General features: G+C 31.8%; 2 protein-coding genes across 5 annotated transcripts in view; both read right to left on the bottom strand.

The window, feature by feature from the left end:
- The window catches only part of LOC130450481 (uncharacterized), a 247827-nt gene that overhangs the window by 21272 nt on the left and 201672 nt on the right, over positions 1–24883 (bottom strand). The window lies entirely within an intron of this gene.
- LOC130450484 (uncharacterized) overlaps positions 17292–24883 on the bottom strand; it is a 35650-nt gene continuing 28058 nt past the window's right edge. Inside the window, exon 3 of the mRNA XM_056788884.1 lies at positions 17292–17855. Within this exon, the coding sequence (XP_056644862.1) occupies positions 17449–17855 (407 nt within the window). The 3' untranslated portion in view covers positions 17292–17448. The remainder of the gene's footprint in view (positions 17856–24883) is intronic.

Here is a 24883-nt window from a genome sequence, read left to right as displayed (position 1 = left end):
AAATATTTACAAATCATGTTTCACCATTATACACTTCGTAAATATTGTGAAGATTGAAAAATATAACCTATCTATATTCGAAAACAATGTGAAATAATAGTCTCGGCGGTATCTGCGGTTTTTCAGTTTTTTTTTTAATACGTAAGCGGAAACTGAATATGATGTTATTACAGACGTTGTTAATGATATCATATGGTGGCATTATTTTATAAAATCATCATGAATGATACTTGATAAGATTGAATAGGAAATCTGTGTGAATAGAGAATCAATGATTTCATTTGTAGTTTAAACATTGAAGGCCCATTTCTCTTATATGTAATATGTATAATTATATAAAAAACTAGAGTAATATGGCCTTAGGACAACGAAAATATTATAATATCCAATCAAAGGGTTTTCGTAGTTAAAGAAGTAAAACTGACAACTAAGGCATTTCTAATTGATCAAAAACGAAGACGACGGTTCCCACTTTGGTTTTGAGATATGGCAGCACTGATATGAATATGTAGAATCTGTAATTGGCGTCATAAAGTTTGAAATTTTTGACAGTGAGCATGATCAGAACGTGTTTACATAAAAGTGCTATTTTAGTTGTCTACAGATACTTGAAAAATTAATCTTTATCAAAAAATGATATTAAATCACGAAAATTTTAGTGTGATGATTTTCGACGCTTGTCGATCAACTCGCTTTTCGATTTTTGGTGAAGCATCACCTCGAGCAAACGTATTTCACTGTTTTTCCGAATTTAATCGTGGTCACACGCTACAGGATGAATTCCGTGAAGGTCGTCTAAAATCGACTGATGTGTCAGAAAACTATGCGTAAACTGATGCTGCAAAACCGTCATGTGACATACTGTGAGACTGAGGCATACTTGGAAATTAGTTCCACTCGCATACATTCAATATTGCATAAATATTGGGCTGTCAAAAAGATTTGTTCGCATATTTCAACAAACGCTTAAAAAAGCTTCTGTCGATTAGTGAAATGAAATACTGGAAAAATTGATGAAAAAATGAATCATGGATCTATGCATATGAACCCAAAACTAAATATCAATCGACTGCATGGGTCTTTCAAGACGAGTCAAATCCATCATAAGTTGTTCATACACTAAATACTACGAAGCAAATGGTCGCCTGTTTTTTCGAAATATCTGAATATGTCGCCGTTCCATTAAAGCAACGTAGAACGGTCAATGATGAATGGTACATCAGCATTTGTTTGCCAGTTGTGTTTGAAAAAATCAAGGAAACCAATCATTCTCCAACACGATAATGCGAGCGCTCACACATCAGATCAAACAAAAAAGTTTTTCCTTGTTTGACACCCAATGATTCTTATTCCCGCCGATCAAAAAAAAATTCGAGATCAACTTTGTTCTACAACTGAAGATGCGGTTGATGCATTCAAATTACATGTTTTCGACATTTGATTCAAACGCATGCAAAAGTTTATTGATCTTACTAGAGAATATTTTGAAAAACAATAAAGCCATATCCAATTATGAATATTTATCTTCATTTTTCTATGTCAAAACTTAAGTAGCAACCTTCGTAATTATATTTTTAGACTTTGACACCACTTGGAAATCTCACATCCTAAAGACATTCTAAAAGGAACTGCACACGATCAAATTTGTTTATCACACCTAATATTTTCATCGAACAAAAGCACACAAGTACAAACCGATAGATCAAATAAATGTTTTCAAATCTGCTGATGAGTGACGTTCGTATGTTGTTATCACCTCTGTTGTTATTAACAATGAGTATTAATGCATATGATGTGTATGAATTTGAGCAGAAAAATACACACACACACACACACAAAATAACATGGACTATATTGAGAACAACAGGATTACAAGCAAACTAAACATAAAGTAAATAAAAGATGAATGTGTCCACAAAGTACAAGAAAGTCTAACGAAAGTGGAAATTCAAAGAATAAAAGAAAAATGGGATATGATTGAAGAAAACATATCATATAGTGAAAAAAAAAACGATATAATAGAAAAATTCAAACCGACACAAAGAATAGTTTGACGAGGAGTGCCGCGAAAGTGTAAGACCAGGAACAAATTGGTTGAGATATAGAAGCACAACAGAATTATAAAACTATAAAGAACAAAAGCAATTAAAACATGCAGAAAGGAAAAGGATCAATTGGTAGATAAAATTATGCAAAAAATAGAGGTTAATAACAGAGATGATAGGAAGTCATTTGTACTTAGGAAAACATGGAACAGAAATAAAAACTACCAATCGAAAATATAACTAGAAAATTAGAAGAAGCATTGCGAAAACCTGTACAGAGTAATAGAGGTGAGAGACAAACTAGGGCACAAGAAGAAATACCAATCGTAAACCTCCCAAGCCGTGTAAAAAACACCGTGACTAGATGAAATAAACAGTTAAGCTTAGATAGTTGTAAATAACGATGAATTTTCATAGGTTATATTGAACTTTTATAGAATTTGTATATTAAAATATAAGATATGCATAGATTACAATAAGGTTATAATCAGTTTGTTTATTAGTACACTGAGCAATACATTATATTGTTCCTAAATATAGGCGAAAAAATTGAACTAGTTTTGAAACAGTGTTTGAATCAATAATGCTTTTTGTTGTTTCATAAAATTATTATAATCAGTACCTCTAAAATTCTGATTATTCAAAAAAATCTTGAGAGAGGCCATTGACACTAAAGCTGAATATTTTAACTGTTTGACGTCACCAGACACTAACGTCATAACTGTTGTGATTTTAATCCCTTAAACCCACATCTGATTACCAATTTTATTGCATTGTGCTGAAGATGCCAAGCAAGATGTTACAAGTTGTCTAGTTAAAATTTCAATTTTATGAAGCAATATAAATAAATAAGTTTAAAATTTATAAACAATTTTTGGTTTCTACCTGCACTTATAATATTTTTTTTTTCATTTGATCTAAAGAAACTCACGATTCATTTTATTTTTATCTTCAATAAATTAACAAAGTTCAATTATTAATGGCATTTGTCTTTTTGAGACTCAGTCATCTTTAGCTCAAGGTTCGAGTATTATTTAATGTATAAAAAGTTCCAGCATACTTGCGTATTCACAATAAAATGAACCATTGAACTCTTATTTAATTTATTCTTAATTCAAAAAATATTGCATTAAGAAAATTTTTATTTAGGTAACAAATGAAGATCAATTAATTATTTAAATGAATAGTTCTCATTTTTTTTGCCGAAAACTAGATGGTTTGAAGTGTATTGTAAAATCGTATCTTTCTGAATAATAGGTCCTTGAAGTGTATCAAATCAGTCCAGAAATTTTAATTCGAGTGTTTTTTTTTTCTATTTAGTATAAAGCCACTTGCTAATTTCCCTTTTTTGACGGTTTAGGTGTAAAATTCGATAGTTAACGAGATAATGGAACCTGAAAAAGCCTTGTAATTGTTGCATCTGCCCTGACTCCAGAGAAGTATGTTCCCTGCAATACTCGTCGCTGGTCTGACCAATTATTTCATAACTCAGCCAATAATCATGTAGCAAAAACAGGCAAGGTTTTGTGTGATCTTTAGAATTTTGCCCATTAGTTTATTATGAATTTTAATTTATTCGGATAATTTTAGATAATAGGTCCTTGAACTGTGTTAAATCAATCAAAAAATGTGGTTTCTAGTGTTTTTTTTTTATTTAATATATAGCCACTTGTTAACTTCCATTTTTTTCCTGTTTACGGAATTTTTGTTTTAAAAAAGATTCTTTGCACATGGCTTTTGCTTTTCCCTTTTTTAGTTTGTTCAACATAAAAATGACATAATTTCTGATTTAACAGGAAAAATTAAAATACCCCATACTTGATTTAAATCTTCTTCACCACGCACACGATCAGCTGTTTCTGTATAAGTGTATATATAAAGTTTTAAAATTCAATGGCAGATTATTTTTATTTTTTCATTTGCAATGTATTAAAATTCGGAAATTGCTAGAAATGGACTAATTATTCATTTTCTAAATATAATATAAAAAAGAAAAATATTGAAAAATTTTCAATATTGCTGATTTTTATTCAGGAAATTTGCAACAACAAATTACTTATCCCGACTTTGTTGAAGGATCACGGCAGCAAACGATACATCATTTTTGCTACATTTGTTGTGAGTCTGTTTCTGAGTCATGGACACAAATTTGGTAATGACAGATGGAGGAATGACTCAGCCTCCTGAAAGATTATAATCTTCTTTAGGTAAAAATCTGAAGCAGTTGTCACCTGGCAATAAGTGATTTACACAAGATTTGAATCTACTTTTCAGCTACACCTTATTAAACACTTATCTACAAGCAAAAAATACGTTCGTAACCGCAATATTTTTTGAGAAATCGAACATTTAGAGCCGCAATGTATTTTAAAAAAGGGGGTTAAGTATAGAAAAAGTCTGGACAAGAGTTATAATATAATGTATAATGTAAAAGAGAGAACTCTCCTGTCATGTGGTCTCGCGAATGTAAATAAAACAGACCGGACTTGCATTTGCTTGCAGATACAAAAATCGGATTTAAAAAATACCCTTATGAAACTATCCCGGCTGCAAAAATAATATAAATCATGGAAAAAAATGGTATATGGCATCATTTCCCTCGAATAAGAACACCATAGGAATATTCATTTAAATGCAAGGTATTATAAGACAATTTATTTATATGTTTGTGTTGTTAATATATCAATCAATGGCCATGAACACTCTGGTAAAACAACTCGCATTTCAATTTTATGGTATTTGGAATAAAGTGTTTTAAAACGTGATTGGTGATTTTTTACAATTTTTCCCATTTCAAACATTATTCTCTTAGATTTGACTAGCTGAATGTTTTCTCTAAAAAGTCAATTAATTTTCACAAGAGATAGATAAAAAAATCGCACCACTCTCTTAATCCATGATTAGAATTCATTTGCATACTTGTAAAATAAGAAATAACTTCAATCAAAATAGTATAGTATATTATATTATAAGGATTGAAAGTGCATATTTTTATACGAGCAATATTTGCAGTTGCGAGGCGGAGCGCAGCGCAGCCGAGTGAATGCAAAATTGCAAAAAAACAAAACAAATAATATTATATAACAAGTGCCTTGTACTAATTGCGCTTTGCTATTGCCCCAATTTCCCTGCCATCTTGACTATAGAATATTGACTCTTTTTCGTTTGCCTTCTGTACATGTCCCTTGTCTCGCATCTGACTTACTGAGAAAATATTAAAGTTGAGATTTGGTACGTGGATCACATTTTCAAGTACCACTGGATACCACTTCTGACCGTCAAAAGCCTCAATCTCGATGTCCCCGACTGCAACGCCTTCTAGCCGGGTTGAGTCTCAAATCACAATTGGAATTGGCTCGTCCAGATCGAAAAGCTGTACAAACCATTCTCGATGAGACGTCATGTGTTGGCTGGCTCCACAGACCTGATACCATGAAGTTGCCCTGTCCTTCGAAATGTTATTGTCCACTGTTGAGAGTGCTGTGGTCAAAAATCCCTTCCTTGGCGGTTTCTCGTTTTCTGGTTTGTTTGCATCATCACGGGATTAGCATTCTCTTGCGAAGTGTCCTTTCTTCTTACAGATATTGCATGAGTGTTTCTTGCATTAAGCAATGTATTTCGCACATGCTTTGCCTTTGAACTCCTTGATTACGTGACCTGTCTTCCCACATTTGTAGCATGCAAGCGATGACTTGTCCTGTTTGCTGTATGAAGACTGTCTTTGTTTCTCACGTTTTGCCATGAGAACGTTGCTGGTGCCAATTTTGGCGGTAGCACACTCATAATTCTCTTTGTACCATATAAACTAACTAATTTATCAATCATGTCTTACAATTTGCAATTTTGTTCGCAATCTTACTATTTACATTTAAACCTATTAACGTTTGAGCTTCGACATCTTTCTCTATCCAAGCTGCAACGGTTTCTTTTGACACTGCACCTGCTGGTTTGGGCTTTGCACCTGTTACAATTTCGTGCAAGTCCTTATTCTTAAGTGCTAGATTTAATTTAAATCGCCATGAAATAAAATTGACATTCCCCTGACCTTCCACTTAACATTTCCAGTTGAGACTATACAGTATCCATTTTGCTTCAAATTTTACAATTCAACTGACTTCGGACAATTTTGAAATAAACAAAATGAATTTAAAATCTTTCGTGGTGTTTTACTGACTTAAAGCGACTTGCGTGTACGTTGCTCTCTGACTCTGACTCTCTAGACTGATTTTCTCGATTTTGTGGTTGCTTTCTTATCCTGACTTCCAAAGAAATCCTTTCACAGCTGCCCTGGGCCCATAACCTGTTGTTATTTTCAGTGGGTTTGAGTTCTTTGTTGTTAAATGATGAAAAAATGATATTTGTTTTGATTACCAAATCTCTTGCTGAACAATCGTAGGATTGTTGCTCAATACTTAAAAGTTCTCAAAAATTACAAATTGTAGCACGTTTGCCTGTCACTACTTCACATTCACTTGAACATATCTAAGAGTGCTTGTCCCCTGCCAACTTAACTAAATTGGAAATTAATATAAACATGGCTACCAACTATATAAAACAAAATAGTGTGAGATAGGGATAGGTCGGCTCAGCTGCTAATTTAATCAATTATCAATAGATTCTTTATAACCTGTTTGTGCAAAAAGTATTAATGTTAAAACAAAAATCATTGGTATACATTTTGTAGAGTACAAGCTGGGTTATGAGCTCTAAATGGGATATTTTCGGACATATTTGCGAAAAACGAATTTTTTGAGATTTAGATATGTTTTCCAGGAGTCTTCTCGTCTTCATTCTCCTAGAACATTTTCTAATTTCAAAGCACTATTCGGGATCTACTAATCAAAACTTAAATGAACACTAAGGATTTGCCCAGTTTTTTCAACTTTTCAGCTTTCATTTACCGGACTATTCACATTTTTTTAACAAATTTATATGATTTCCATTTGTCTGTTTGATTTGTAACGAAATTTCTTTGTTTTCAATCCTATTGAACATCATTGAAAAGAGTCCGATCATGAAAAGTACATTATTATAAAATATCGAATAACTTTTTATGTCATTAGTGGCTACAGAAGTTGAATATCGAGTTTTTGTCGCCTTCTCACGTTGCATCAACATTTTATCCATCCGTTTTTCTGTAAATGGTGTGAAAGCTTGCGTATACTTTCTTTAATTAACATAAGTTTTGAATTTTCTATTTATTACTGTTAATTAATGTTAATCAGTACAACATTGTTTTTGAACGTGTATATATTTCTTGAAATAAAACAACACAATTTCGTTATACTAAAAATTGTGTCAAAATAGCAAAATATTTTCTCTATATTTCGACTCCCATAGAAAATTCCATGCTATGTCAATCTTTTTGTAATTGGGACTGTTGGTTTGCTGGTTTGGTTGGTTTGCAATCTTCAAATCTTAGATGGAAATGGAGGCTGAGAGATACAAAAGAGGTCAAGCATGTGGTGTTTTGGAAATATAGTCTAGGGCTGATATAAGGGTATAAGGCAAACGAGCCTGAAATTAGCCTTTGGTTACATTGGACTTGGGGAATGGTATTTTTACCTCGGGACGAAGAAAATTCATGTTTTGTTGAGGAATAATATGCAATAATATAGGGTGCGAAGGTCAATCCTGTAATTTTGAAATGGCTATGAAAAATAAACGGAATTATTTTTCACAATTTTATTTTTTTAACATGATTATGTATAGATGAGCATAGACGAAACGTAAGTGCAATCAACGTTCAAAAATAATACCGGTCAGATGGCGTCCTTCCCGATTAATGCCGGTTTCTGACATCACGTCATAAATCATGCGCTGAGGAATTCTCAGGATTTCCATTCGAATTCTTTTCTCAACTTCTTCAACTATACGAGGTCGTTGTTCATAAACTTAATTTTTGGAAATCCCCACAAGAAAAATTTACATGGTGTAAAGCCGGGTGAGCTCCGATTCCGGATATTACAGGATTCGGCTGCTTCCTTTTATTTTCGAAAAACAAAATGGGTCGATGATTCCCGATGAGGACATGGCACACGAAGCTGTTACCTTAATTAAGTACCTGAATTTTTGTATGTGCACAAATCCCGATGAAGATGAAAATGTGGCTCGTTACTTATCCAGAGGTTGTGAACAATTAAATTGTGTAGAATTTTTTTATCGACAAGAATAAAATTCATTAAAAAATGTTAACCTCTGTAACTCGAAGTAAATTTATTACACCTCTTTACCTCAAAGTCCCCTTTACTCGAAACTTTTAACTAATTTTTGACATGTAACAACTATGGAAAAATTATTTTTTGTGAATATAGTTATTTACTATACAATGGAAAAAAGTACTAGATTTAAGTTTGAGGTTGTATTGTCTGCTGACGCGCAGTGGAAGAAGACAAAAACCGAAATTCGACCAGCGTTGCTAATGAAACTTTTAAAGTAATCAAATAGAGGTCAATTCAATTTTGTGATTTGATTTAGTACTTCTGAACTTAGTAGTTGTTTAGAAGTTATTTTCAATACTACAAAATACAAAATGTCTTAATCAGATTGTGGGTAAAAACCAGTTTTATAAAGTTCCCGAAACAGTGGCTAATTGAAAATCCTAATTAATTTATTTCGAAGATTATCAGGTGAATTTGAGGGAAACTTGATGACACCAAAGAAACATGTCGGTTGGAAGTCTTCAACGGTCGCTGAAGGGTATGTTGATGAATCGGCAGTACACAGTACAGAAATAGCTAATAAATTGTTTAGAACGTGTGGTAGTGCTGCAATAACATCGGATTTGCGACCAAGTAGGTACATCAACGAGAGTTGTGATGGCAGGAAGAAATATAATTTCAATACAAGAAAATTCGACTGTTGTACCGAATAGTTTAAGAAACGAACCATTCATGCAATGCACATTCAATAATTGTACTTTTGATACAAAGGATATGTAACTTTATTGTAAAATAAAATATTCTAAAATTAAATATCTACCTTTGCTTATGTGTAACCAGGAAAAAAGTAGTAATTTTTTCCCGGTTATTGTATTGTTTTTATTGTATATTGATTAATATAATTATGTAACTTGTAAATGTCAAGTTTTATTTTGATAAAGACTGAAATAGGTCGCAATGTCAATTTTTATCTATTTTTAATTCAGAAAATACTTAAAATGAAGACAATTAAGTAACAAAAACGTATAAAAGATCTGAGAATAAAAAATATAGAATAAACATCCAAATCGACACCCTGTAAAACGCAGTTTAGCTTGGAAACACAACGTCTTAACAAGACTGCTTAATTTTAAATAATTAAACTTATTGAAACATTCGATTAACTTTTAACTTAGTAATTTGATAATTACGAAGTGTTATAAAAAAACTAAATGAATTTCTCTTCCAGCAATTAATTACGCTGCATATTTAACTAGTATACTTTATACCCTATTGTGTTGGAACAAGCAGTGACAAGTTCCGCTTCCCAATCTGCTACTACATATTTGTAGTGTCTGTCATGAAACGAATAGATCAACTCATTATGAAGACAGGTCACGTAACAATTCTCGTTATATGAAAGAATCTCATACCCAATAACCTCAAAAGATTGATATATGGGTTAGTATATTAATAGAGAAAATAATTTGGTTCCTTTTGGTTATAGGAAACTGAAATGGTTCGCGTATTTTAATTATACCTAACTTGCCTAGGTTATTTTCAAATTCAAGTAAATATTAATATGTTTGGATCCCTAACAAATAGTGCTACAGTGCTAATCATTAACTTACAATTTAACTACGACACCTGGACATTAACTGTTCACATTCCATTAAAAAGTTATATTTCGTTATACTGGGTGTCCCAGGTTTGATGGGAGAAACAGTCAGTGACCTATAGTATGAGCCAAAATAATTTTAGTACATCATATAAACTTCTACAATACAGCCACTCGTTTTCCAAAGTTTGAATATCGTTTTTTTTATTTTCAAATCCTGTATTGTTAATTTGTTCTTTATAAAATGTTTAGCACGTTCATAATATATGTATATTTTGGTATAGTGAACAGATTTATAGTATTGCATTGAAGCCAGGGACGTGATCATTCGTTCGAAAGTTTTACAACACGTGACCATGATGGAATATGATTATTTGAGCTTTGGCTGAAATTTGCCATTACATTAATGCACTTCCTACAAATTTATAAAACATTTGACTAAAACTAATGTTGAACCAACAGAAAAAAGGTTGATTCTTTGCATTTGAAATAACAATCCCTTATTATGTTTAATAGAATTGCAATGTAATGTAATACAATATCAAATTTTATTGTTGAAATAACCAAAAAAATCTACAGGATTAGCGGTGGTCACTGAAAAGGACAGCCCTGACCATCTATCAGGAAGCTTTGGGTTCAAAGGTTATCGTACATCTGAACTGAAATGAGAATGAGCCCTATGAATTAATTCGAGCTTGTAGTGACACATCATCAATTGGGTTCCAGAAATCGTTTTGCAAATATTTTTACTAAGTCAAAGTATGATTTTATCAAATGATTACCAACTATTCCTGTTCCAACCTTTACCTTAAATCTAAGAGGATTCTCAGCATTTCATAAAATATATGTTAATGCGAACACTAATGAGTGTCTGGTGAAATCAAATTTGTTTGTAAAAATAAATCAAGACATAAAAATAAATTCTGTTTGGTGTTGTTGCAGAAACCATTGATTCAAATCATGTACTTTAATACGTGATAAGGATACAACAGTTCTTTTAGGCTGAGATGAACAATTGATTTTGAGACGTTATGTTCTCTTGATAGCTTGACTTCTTTCAATTAATTCTTGTTCAGTTGCCACACCACGTACACTTCGTTACGCATTTTAAGCAAAAATCTTCATAAAATCACAAATTCTGTTTTGTACAAAATTCTAAGTTTTATTTACCCATCCATACCTGTTTCTCGTAACCTCAAATTAATACGTTTAAATATTCTTTTGCCTGGAAATGCTCTGTTTGGAAAATTCTCCTGACCTTCAAATAATTTCTAAAATTTTATATAAGCGTACTATATAAAAAGTGTAGTTTTTCAGTGTAATGAAAAGTGAAGTTTTTCTGTGTAATGAAAAGTGAATTTTTTCAGTGTAATGTAATTTTTTAAATTAAATGTTTATTGACAAGGGTGACAAATATTTAACAGAATTATATATATATATATATATATATATATATATATATATATATATATATAAATTTTCCATAATTTAAATATTTTCTTTATAGATTATTGCTGTGTTTTCTAAAGTGGACTAGTTATGGTATTAATTCGCTACGATATCCTATGAAAATTGGTACAAAGTGCATTATAAAATTGCAACAACTATTAAAGATCCAACGTCAGTCAAGTATGCACAATGTCTACTATACCTATTGGACTCAGAATTAGTCTTCTCAATCTTTGAATAGTATATAGTTTAGTATTGTAACTAGCTCAGTGTTTTGTCCATCGGTCGCGTTTGGAATACCTTATTTTAGTTATCAGGTCATTGTGAATTTTGAGTCACTGCAGACGTTACGAGATTCTTTTGCAGTTTGATCCGAAGGTCTTCGGCGTGAGACGTAATAGTAACACCACAGCTCGCAAGACGTTTCGACTTTTCTTTTATTTATTTTGATAAAGCTTAAAGAAAAGTCGAAACGTCAATGTTTATCTATCTTTTAAAAATTATTTAAAAAACTAATTTTGAAACAGAAGAGACCTAAAATCAAGAATATTAGTTTATTAATGCGAGAAAGTTTCTGCTTATATTAGGTGGGTTTAAAAGTTCGTAGACTGACATATAGATGGCGTTACTACGATTAAATTCATATAATCTTTAGGTTGCCTTAAAGCAAAAGATAGAATATCTTCCATGAAAAACCAATTATTAAGAAGGGATTTGCTAAGTTCAAACGAGGCGAAATTAGCACGAGGATGATGACACTCCAAAGAGGCTGCCACAGATGAAAACATCAAGTCTGCATAATTATTTTGGATAACCGTGAAGTGAAGCTGATTGAGACAGCTGAGACCCTAGATATCAAATGGTCGTGTTAGACATATCGTAAATCAATATTTTGGTATGCGAAAATAAGAGCAAATTTATGATTCTGAGTAGTGTTTGCAGCTGTTCAATCGTAATAAAACCTGATTTTTGCATCAATATGTGACTATGAGTGAAACATGGCCATATCACTTCGTCACATCGACAGTTAACCGAGTGGATTGCATGTGATGAAATGATTCTATGTGTGCGTTCACATTGTCAACGCTCAAGCGGTGAGCGTCGAGCAAAGCCGCTCCAGCGGTGTTAAAACATCTTTCTGGCTATAAACTTTAAATGAATTTGTTCACATTGCAAAAAACCACCGATCAAAGTCGCGCGCCGCTCGAGCTTCGATCTTGTTCGTTTTTTTGAGCGGAATGTTTATATTTTTATTCAGTATGGAGTCGAAGTGCGACCAATCTATACGTTCTAGTTTTAATAAAATGACGTCGCAAAATGAGATTATTGGTTATGAGTTATTAATATCGACCAAACCAGACCAAACCTTTTGAATGATAGTTGTTTTCTTTTGAAGTCGATGCTTTATTTTTCCCAGAATGTAATCAAACGTTTCCACTGACATTCTTAAAAACTTAAAACATCTTATTCGATCACTGCGAAGTTCATTATAAAGGTGATGGAATTCGCCATAAGCAAATCTATTTTTATTAGGTTCATGAACGCCTTGTATTTTTTGTTTTTGTTAAGAATTAGCCTTCGCAGTCGTCTACTTTCTATAAGTAATAATCGTTTGGTTGGTTACCAAATTCATTACGTCCTTTTGGTTCGAAAGCTAGAAAATAACTAAAACGACACTTAACCAATTTGAATATGATAACGCGCGCGATGACATCGCAAAAGCGGAATCGCTCGACGTTCACCGCTTAAGCGTCGCCAATGTGAACGCACACTTAAACATAGAGAGGCGCTTAAGTCGGCTGGCAAGGTAATGGTATCACTATTTTGGGATGCGCACGGTATAATATTTATCTTAAAAATGGAAAACCATAAATAGGTACTATTACATATCGTCATTGGAACGTTTGAAGGACGACATCGCGGGGATGGCTTCATTTAGAGTAGTTTTATACTTCAAGATAATGCACCGTGTCACAAATTAATTGAAACGATGGCAAAATTTCAAGAATTTCAAGAATTTTTTTCACATCCACTACTCTTCAGATCTGGCCCCCAGCGACTTTTTCCTGTTCTCAGAACCCAATAGGATGCTTGTTGGATAGAAATTTTGAGATTATCGTCGAAAGTGGAGCCTATTTTGATGCTAAAGGCAAATTGTTGTATCGTACCGAAAGACGAATATTGATTAATAAAATCAAATTCTATAAAACACGAAAAATTTGACTACGAATTTTAAAGCCCACCAGTTGGCTGTTTCTTTTTCGGTAGAGGGTAGGGAATTTAGAACATGTTATGTTTGTAGGAAATGCAATTTAATTGCTCCTCAAATACAAGATTCAAACACGTATATCAATTTCTAGTGGCAGTTTTAACTCCATAAAAATAGGTATTTCAGTTACTGAAATACCTGAGAAAAACACTTGGCGGTTCATGAATTTGTTTTAATTTCAAAAATTTTGTCATTATATTTATCAAAATTTTTAATATAATTTTATTTTTCACTAACACGCTTATATTAGCTTTACTTGTATGTGGGTTTGTTTGTTTGTAACGCTCTTTTGGACTAAGAGTAAAGTGGCTTATTAAATAAAAATTTCGTTCGACAGAGGATTCGAACCTCCGAATCTCCGTGTTGACAATCAAACATTTCAACAATCTTACCAAATAACTAAACCGTTACAGCTCGATAAAAGTTTCGACGAGATGTGGGTACATAAGCAGCGAGGGTGATATCAATTAAAAAAGTGAAAAATAAGTATAGCTAAAAAAACTAGAAAATTAAGCTTTTAAAACACATCACATTAAAAAGTTGAAAATAGTTTTTAAAATAAGCTTAAAACAATAATACTAGTACATTTCAATCATCATTGTTATAAGCTTAACTTTTTAGTTTGATTTGCTTCCAAAGCGTGTTTTTCAGTTTTTTCAACTATATTAATTTTTTTAAATGTAATTGTTTATAATCAAAAACATTTTTGAACGTAACAATAAATGTCGTCACAATCCGATTACGTACCTTCCTTTCCTCTTCCCAATTGAATAATTACATATATTATAATGTTACGATATTAAAAAGATGTAGCATAAATTATTTTTGTATTGACGTCAGATTTATCAAATTGGGATAGGTCGTGAACCTTTGTTTTATCGATACACAATAGCTCTCATTATTCATGTTATTTTAACAAATATTTATCTTGTACAAAATTTTGTGGTGAAAGTCTCTAAAACCAATAACCTCATTTGTTGTTTATCTTGTTATTTGTGTTTCGATCAGATCATCCAAGTCGTTAATAAAGAGAAAATATTCATATAATCAAGATGCTGTTTTAAATTTGTTTATTTTTGTCTCAGTTTAATTACAATATTATGTCAAACAATAAACAGCTAACTTGAAACAGGGAGAGCGACAATAGTGCGGAGCCATATACACGATGTATGAAAGCAAATAGATGGGAAACGGAAATAGATCCGAAACAAGTCGGTACTGAAATCAAAGTAAAAACCGTATTAGCGAACAAAAATCATGGCGCAAATAAAAAAATAGAGAAGACAATAGTAGTAAATGAACTAATTGGAATAATAAGACATACCTTAAGACTGGTGACACCTTTTATAAACTGTTAAAGAAAATAAAGGACAAATAAAGTCTATTGAGAATAGGCTTTAAAATTAATAGATCACTGACGGACCAGTTTTTTTTGTTCACTAACCATTTGCTAACAACACAATATTCGTAGATTTCAAGCAAATGTATGACAAAATAAATTTGATCGAGCAAATAGGAATATCAATAAAATTAAGGCGAGGCGAGGATGACGAGTAATATTAATATGGATTTCAAAAATCATGGATGGGAAAGACTTGAAGAGAATTGAATAAGTAAAACGAATACAGAACTTAAAACAAGCATTTGTATTAGAGGAAAGTATCAATGAGGAAGTGGTATAACCGTTTTATTAAAGGCTTAAAATATAACAATAATCAGAATTTGGATGATATTACTGAGAATAAGAAAAAATGGAGAAACTTTGTGTGAATAATTCGCAATAAAAGACTTGCCTTTTCAATTTCAAATATCCAATTTCTATTCAAAATTAGAAAGTAGATGTAGATTTTTGTCGTATTGTTCCATGTTATAGACCATAATATATAATGCAAATAGTAATTTTCAACTTAGCAATTCAACCATCCTTGATTCTATTTACAGTGAGAAAATTTACCTATACAATTATAGGTGAAAACTATTTGTTTTGAAAGTGAATTATACAATAACTTTTGGTTTTCTCCTTGCCTTATTCTTATGTTTTTTAAGCGTGAAATTAGAACTCCACCCATTTTTTGATGATTTTTTATTCAAGAAAATATCAATTAGATGTCCCTTTCCCAAATATTTCTATTCCACACTAATCGTCTTATCTTTCTCAACTGTTGACGTCGCTTTTCTACTTACCTAGACCATGCCCTTACCAATATTTTCATTGCTGCCTTGTTCAGCTGTTGCCCTGAACAAGAGCTTTCAAGAATTGCCCTGTTATTTCATTAACATCCATTATAATTTTGTGTTTTATTCATTCGTCATTTTCTCACGATTCCTTGATTCTCGTTTTTCGATTTCTATAGTGTTTTCAGAATAGCTTCATCAATTATGTTTTCCGAATTTGACAAGATTATGTGAGTGGCGAAATATCGAGAACCGTTAGCCCGATTGGGCCTCCTTGATGTACGTTTCACAGATGGCAATTGATGTCTGAGGGATGCATGAGTTCATTGCATCAAATTTAATCAATCGTATCGAAATGAAATATGGATAAAATATGAGAAAATTAAATACAAACGATGATAGTCCAAGCGTTGTTAAGTGACACAAAGGACTATAAAGACCAGACTGAAGTGATGCTGATCAATCAGCTTGCTAGGAGGATATTCAAAATGTTGGAGTTGGTCAAGCTTCACACATATTTAATGAATCGCTAAAAAATGACTGAAATTCTTCTTGAGGGAAAAATTGGAAATACAAGACCCATCGAAATTTTGCCACTAAACCACAGAAGTTCTAAAACGATGACATCTATCTGGAAAATGGCAAAAATATATTCAGCAAAACACAAACGACATTGTCTCTATCAATAAAATTTGAATATTTAATTTGTTACCTGGAGCGTCAAGCCTTGGAAAGAAAAGTCAACTAGTCACTGGGCCTTGTCGTACACCGATCTCATTTAAAATAATTCAATAGGATGTACATTGTGCTAATCGGTTGTGAAATTACCATTTTTCCTAAACAAATGATGTCTAAAACTACTAATAGTGCGTAGAAATTCAAATTATAAAGCAATTTGAGTAATTTTCCTTACAATCTCCATCCAATTAGAAACTGTGACATCAGTTCTGGTTTGTCGATTTGTTCATGTATGTTGTTCCGTTCGGTACGTTTCTTTGATATCGTCATACCAGGCAACCTTGCATAAGAATTCTTCCTATGTAGGTTGCTACCTTGTGCAGCATCATCTGGACGATATTATCAGGGTTTATACTGCCGACAATCTTCTGTCAAATCCCTTCAGTGGTTACACACGAAGAACGTATGTTCGGCATCATCTGAGTCGTGTTCACAATACGTACACTCAGATGTTTGTACTTGAGTATACTAGGATCGTATTTCAATAACAATGTTTTATTGAAAAATTTTGTGATTTGAGTTATTATGAAAACATTGAATAGATGGCGCTAGCCACGCTGTTTGCATTTATGCTCAAGTCTTAGAACACTTAAGACTGTTATTTTGAAATATATTTAGATTTAGAGGAAATAAATCGAAACCATAATACTCAAAACATAATAGCTTGTCAGAGAAAGATAGTTTGTTAATTATATAGTAAATTAAAACTCAGAATCTCTGAATAAAATTACAAAATTATATGGTAAAATTAATAATCAAATTTTCTATTACCGCTTAGTAAATTTTATAAAATATTTTGTGATTTTCTCAAACTGAATTAAATTATTTTGTTAAGTAAATTTACTAAATTGTTTTGTTTTGAATTACCAAATAAATTTTTAGCAGTGTACGGTGCAAATACACATCCCGAAGAGTATGAGTAAGTATTACTCAGTAAGAAGCCACATTTTACGTAAGTAAATCTAAATATTTTTAGAGTTCAATAATATTTCCAATTCGTATCCATCTGATACATTAGAAGACTTCAAAAATATCCAAATTTAATCTTCTGATAATATAATTTAATTTCGGAAACTTGAACAGTACTATAAAAAAAATAAAATAAGCAAGTACCTTCGTCTGAATTTCTTTTTTTGGTTCGGGCACATCTGAATCCCATTCCGAACTCAAATCATCACTGGAAGGATCTCCATAATCTACACAAATCGGTACTTCTAATAAACTCTTTTGATATTGTTCATAACCTGTTGTAGAGCCCCGTCTAGACCCTAATATAGGACTAGAAGGACTATTACTTCTTCTGAAATTGCTGCCCCTTCTTCCTAAACGGGGGGAACAGTCTGATGCAGGAGATGGGGTTCTTGACGGAGATCGATTGGGATTTAACGTATTTTCAGACAACTTTTTCGTTTCTTTTGTCTCTAAAATTATTTCATAAGATGATAAGATTTAAAAAAATAAAAAATATGTTAATGTATTATTCAGATTTTGTCTATATTTGTATAAATATTATATTAAATGTTATATTTTTTCAATAACTTTGGTGATGAAATACGTCTACCTCGATTTTAGAGAGGATTATTTAGACAATAATGCTTGAATTCGTAATATCACTCCTCATCCTTATGCAGTTATTCCTTTAAAAGGTTCAAGTTGTGGAGTGATACCTCTTTTAAAAGATCTTGGAATTCTTACAGTTGTATATTTATATTTTTTGTGATGAATGAGTTTGTGCAAATAACTTTTTAAATCACTTTCGTATTTAAAAAATTAAAACAGGAAATTGAAGTGATCGCTTGAATCTGTAATAAATGATTGTTAGACTTATCCAAAGAAACGACACATATTTTTAACAGAGTATATCGTATAGCTATTTAGAAACAAATAAGACATTTTAGTAATACATAATACAGGATATAAACAATACTTCAAATTTGTTGGAGTTAGTAACTAATATAATACATAGATGTGACATAACACAGAATATGGAAAAAATTACGTCATAGATACGTGTGTACCATTTGTGGGTGTCAGAAGTGTTTGTCTTTTTATTCCTGGTGTATAAATTGTTGCCACTCCTTTTTACTTCTAACTATTATCATAGCTTCTCCCCATAATTTTTTTCTCCTACAATCGCGGCAATTGCTTTTTTCGACGATTTATTTGGGCATCCCCTTTTTATCCTTTCTATTTCTCTAGCTTACCAAATTCTTTTTTCCGGTCTATTGTTCTGCATTCTACAAAGGTGTCCAAACCATCTAAGCTGTTGTTTTTCAAATGTTTTAATCACAGTTGCTACATTCAAGTACCCTCTTATTGTTTCGTTTATTATTTGATCTTTTCTGGTGAGACCTTTGACTCTGCGTATGAACTTCATTTCAGCTGCTTGAATTTTACTTTTGAGTTTGTAAGTACCCAGTTTTCGCGTTCGTCTATAAAGACAGATCGAAATATTGATTTTCATGCGTTCATTTGGATGTTTTTTTAATATCTTTTCTTCGCAGAAAATTTATGTTTAACTCATAATAATATAATAATATTTGGAACTCACTTGTTCCGATTGTATTCCATCTATTTCAACTTTGAGGTCTTCTTCTTGTTTTCCCACTACCATTATTTTTGTCTTCTTCATATTAATATTCATGTTTCTCAATTTTAAGGCTTGTTTCCATATTAATGAATTATGTTTGAACCCTTCTTCATTTTAACGAACTAAACTGATCGTCGGCAAAAACACATTCAGAGATTCCAACTATCTCTATGTTTCCGTATCCTATTTGTATCTGTTCCGTTTTTGTCTTCACTTTTTCGAATACATCATCCATCATTATTATGAATAGCGCCGGGTTCAGTTCTCCCCCTTCTTTAGTCGTAAAATTCTCGTCATTATTTCTCCTCACCCGGTTCCTTGTTATTTGTTACGTTATGTTTTATATCGTAGATATTTTCTCCATTTTTTTCTTTAGTCTAGTTTGTTCTGTTTGTTTGTCTTTGTTCCATCATCTCGTTCCTTTTTAATTGCCACCAGTTCTGGTAATGCGACATACTTTCATAACAACCTCTAGTATTACGAGTATATCCTCAAATATATTCCTCATCTCGTCTATTGATATACTTACTATTCGATCTTACTATGTTTCCATTTTTATTTCAGTGTATTCTTTCAATTTTTCAGCTATTTCCTTCTCCCTCGTCTCACGATTTCCGTTTTCAATTTTGCTCTTAAATGATAATGATTGCATGACTCTTTCACATTTCTTTGCTGATCCTTGTTTATAAGGACATAATGATAGATTTTTCATTCCCGATACTGACTTCTTTAGTGTATTTATGTAAATAATTTGCACGATTAATTCTTTCAAAGTGGGCACAAATAACATATTTCTAATTTCTGGGTGTTCACGACATCTTCAGAAGTTATAGTAGATCAAAACCACTCTAATTAATGTATTAGTACGTCCACGCTTTTTATGAGGTTTCATCAAAATATCTATTTTTACTTTATAAATTCTTGCCAGAAGATTATGTGACTATTTTGTGGACTAATATAAAGCATAGTGTAAATATCATTATATTTATATGGTGTCATCAAGCATAGTGTGAATAACACAAAAAAATAATTTTTAAACATTCTTGTCTCTCAATTTGTTAGATACATGAATTACATCACCCTCAAAGTAAAATTATTCTTAAATATATTATGCTAAAAATCAGGCCTTAAAAGTATATATTTTTGTAAAAAATTTCTTGTTTATATGAAAATAATACTAGTTATATTAATCAAATACTGTGGGCGTCTTAATAAAAATATTAGGACGAAAAAATACATCCATTTTAAGTGGGTATTTTAAGATTGGAAAGGATTCAATGTATTTAAGTACCTCAAAATTCAAATCAAAATTGTGATGCTAAACGTGAATTCGTTCACAAATAAACAACGAAGAAAGTGAAGGAAAGAATGTAAAAATTGGCTATTAACATCAACTTCTTTTGGAAGAATAGTTTGAACTTTTTTTGTCCACACAACCCTTTTGAGAAGTATAGAACATAATAATACCCGGTACACTAGTAAATCTTATTTATTTACGTGATGTTGTGACGATACGTAAATAACAGAATTTCCCATTTTGGTGCGCGAGATACCAGTCAAAATTAGAGTCCACGGGTCTATTTGGATTGACGTGGAATCTTTGTAGTAATTCACATTTTTCATTTTCACTGAGTGCCAATTAAAATTAAATATTTTTTTCCCATAATTCTCTCAATAACTGTACAGAAGCAGACCAATTATCAGTCACTACATTCCAGTCGGTTTACTAAGAGCCCTAATTGGGTGGGTATCTATAGCTTTTCTCGATTTGATTAAATATAAATTAATAACCGTTACTTTGAAATTAATTTGTAATATTCTATTATACATTTTTCTAAATATTATACTATGTATATATTTTCACTTTTTCATTATCGCAAATAGATTTTTCTATCAATGATTGTGTTTGTGAATTATTTCTCTTTGTCTTTAATAGAAGGTATAAGCACCTTTCAAATAAGTAGTAAGTATTTTTACAAATGAACACATTAATAAGGAAAGTTTCATCCTTGGAAAGTAACTAGTAAATCAATAACGCAGAATGGAATTTTTGTTTTTAAAACCACAATACTCCATTTCATAGATAAGACAGTACTTTCCGATTAGGCCACGGTTACGTTTATTGGTATAATAAACCACCACATTTGTAGATACTGGAGTTATACTAATTCTAGATGGATACGTGAAGACGAACGCCTTTAAAACTTAATTTCGGACGGGTATTATCGGCAGGATATCCAGAACAGAGCATATACGAAATGAAGATTTACGACGAAAACCAGGTCGCAGTATTCACGATTTCAGAGAGGATACAGACTAAGCAACTACTCTAGTAACGACATGTGATGAGGAAGGAGAAGAACAGGTGGCCGAAGAAAACATTGATGTAGTATCAACTGCAGAATAAAAAAAAGGAAGGCCTTCAAGGACCTCGAAGGAAAGAATTGAGACAGTGCTATCCAGGAAAACGAGTGGATAGATACAGGATGCTGCAAAGGAAGTTGTAGGATCTTTGCTGTTTATATGTATTATAGGTAGTTATGTTATTGGATAAATTTGGAAGAAGGAAGTTTGAGCGGGTCAATACGAGACATTTGTTGAGATATTAATTAGATCTCTATCAAATTTACTAGTACATACTTTGTATTTGTACGACTAAAAGGCAACTTATTTAATTCTAGCTGATCCATGTGAGTAAATTCGCAGTTGGATAAAAAAACATCGACACCACAATTCTACTTATATCAACACCGTTACAATTGTGATTCTTTTGATGTTTAACACAAGGAGAAAAACTATATTATTCAACTTTTACTGTACTATGCGGCTTTCATAAAAAAATAAGTAGAAATTTTCTTAACATATTCAGTTTTGTCAATTAATTTAAAAGTTAATGGAGTAATTAGTTTCAATTCACTAAAGGCGAAATTCACATTACTAGAAGACAGAAAGAAAGCGGTCTCTAAATCCAATTTTTACGCCATTAATCATACGTGAAATTAATGTAAAATTGTTTTCATTAGATACGAATAATCAAAATTAACCTGAAAATTTTCTATGAATTTCTTAATATCAGTAAAGAATGGTTTTAGTTTAGAATAAGATAGACTTTGGATGTGGTCTAGTTACTCTCGAAACACATGGATAAACATGTAATTCTATCATGTATAGTCATGTAAGATAATGTTAATCTTACAAATATCAGTTTTACATTTCAAAAGAAAACGAAGAAACTAATTATGTCAGTTTTTATAAAAATTTTTTAAAAACCCATAAATAGGAAAAGGCCTATTAAACAGAATTCTCAACTCACTTCATCATATGAACCATTACATCTATAATACATGTTTCACTTATTCTAAAATCAAATCAATATATGATGTTTAAAAAAATTTAGCATATGGAAAATTTGAATTGTAATGTTAAGAAAAAAATATTTGAATATGAGAAAAAGTTTTAAGGAGCAGGAAATTTCCGAGCTGAAGGTCCTACCTCACAGTTGATTAAACAATGAGATTGACGATACTACATTTCACGTGCGTTGAACTCCAGTAACCAATAGATGTTACCGTGAAACCTTCTATACGATTGCAGTGCCTCTCATCACTGTAAACAAATCAGAATAGCCTTTATAGTATGAGAGTTGTTTTGTTTCTTCGGAAAAGTATCAAGTGTAATAGTAAAGCAACGAACTGTAATGAAATTTCAGAGGATGTCAAGTGAAACATCAATTATTGCAAGAAATGTATAATGACAATATAGCAATTGATGAAGAACACGTAAGACAATTTGAACATGCGACAAGGTTGTGTAAAAAATTCTGAAGTTTGAACAACTAGTTCACAAAAATGTTTATACTAATACATAGATAGCTGTTGAAAATATTTGTTTATAACAAGTTGTTTAATTGATCAATAATTGTTGATAAATAGTTTTTTTCGTTACTTTATTATGTCAATTATGATTTAAGGAAAGTGCTTAAATAATTCGAAATTTGAAACATTTTTTTTCACAATAATTATTTAATTACCAGGTAGATACGGCACTGGCGTACTTGTTTGTTTTTTTGAATTTTGCAAGCAGGCAATAAAAATCTTTGTAGATAATTTCTAATCAAAGATGAACCACTCCTTTTCTCGCTTAATCATTCTGTAGTATATCTAATTGGAGGAGGAAATCAAAATTTATTCTATGTCAAGTACCGTATTTTTTATTGATACTAAGACGGTTCCGTTTTTGCAAGATGGAGAGAGGTTTTTTTTGAAAGAGAACGGAAAGCTATGGCGACTTAGTTTTATGAGGGTGGTATACAGTTTTAAATAGTGGAAAAATATACGGCCTAGATTTAGGGTTCATATCAATATATGTTCAAATGACAAAATAATAGCTACATGTGTATGTGTTATTATTTATATTTTTGAGTAAAAATTCAACATCGACATTTTAAATTCATATTTCTCTCTGTAGTTGATAAATTTTAAATCAAATTTATCAGAAAATGGAACAAAAGAAGTAACTCCTGCCGGTTTATTAGGAGAATTTTTTAGTTATGTATTTTTCTCCCTTCGATTCATTTGTGAGACATAAAAAAAACGTAAAAAACAAGTTCTTCAACTATAATAGAATATAACCGACGGATCTTCTTATGAAAATTTCCGAGGCCATGCTCTCATCTCGGTTTTTCGTGCCGAGTCTCGGCATGTCTCGCGAGAGAGCCGAGAGCATTGCTGTACACTCTCCCTCTTGAATTTCATAAAACAAAAAAAATTTCATGATGCATATGTTGGGATATCGAAGCAGACTAAATTCCCTGTTTATGAACTGAAGAAAAACGACATCTGCGAAAAATTCAAATTATGTGAAGTCTGCTTAATAGCGGAAGCTACTTCTAATGTGTCCATTCACAACCGCAACTGAACAGACGAGAGTGTACAGTCGCCATTAGAACGAGAAAACAGTGAAGAAAAAGAGAAAGATAGTTCCATCGGACAGAAAAGTGTTTTTCCGCTTTTAGCGATAGATATTCTTAGGATTATTTTGATCGACTATCCATATCTGGTCTGAACGACTTTTTTCCCAGCCTTGCAGGATAGAGAATTTCATCAGACGAGAACATTATTGCATATTTGAATGGAAAATGGTTTTCTTTATTAGACCGGAAACTTGCGAGACTTGGATAAATTAATTTTTTGATCAAAATGACTTTGTGCGTAGATATCTGAATACTTTTTCTGTTGGTTTTCAAACAATAGAATTATTACTAAGGTATACGTGTTAAATTTCGTGATTACAAGCAATACATTTCAGTAACAGTGTTTGGATTTTTTCGAACGTTTTCGAATATCTAAGCCCACATTTACGGCATTATTGAATAGGTAGAACACCAAATATGATTCTCACAATTAATATTATTGTACTATGTAATTTTAGGGCTGGTCGTATTCAACCTGATATACAACTACTGACTTTACGATTTTTATGTATGTATGTTGATAACTGTTGGGAGATTTTGTAGGTGTCGCAAGTGGAACGAATAGTGCGGAGCCTATGTGAAGCAGTGGCTCGATTTGCCTGACGTATATCCAAATGTCTCTCACTTCTACGTTTCATTTTGTTTCTTTTTCTAGTGACACATGTCGGAAAAGAAAAGAGTATTGTCCTTAGTAGCTGACAGAAACTTTAGAAATACAGACACGCTTATCAACCTTCTTTTAAAGTCTTAGAGGATCCTTTACTTAAAGGTGATATCGGACTGTTCACTTTTTATTCATTTCTGTCTTTCATTCAGCATCTTTCATTAAGTATGAAACGTCTAGGCTTTAAATGAAATGATGAAATGAATTCATTAGTGAACTAATC

Source organism: Diorhabda sublineata, chromosome 11 (assembly GCF_026230105.1).
Source record: "Diorhabda sublineata isolate icDioSubl1.1 chromosome 11, icDioSubl1.1, whole genome shotgun sequence".
In the NCBI taxonomy this organism is placed as follows: domain Eukaryota; kingdom Metazoa; phylum Arthropoda; class Insecta; order Coleoptera; family Chrysomelidae; genus Diorhabda; species Diorhabda sublineata.
Note: the sequence above shows the minus strand (reverse complement) of the source record. Positions and strands in the feature narration are given on the sequence as shown.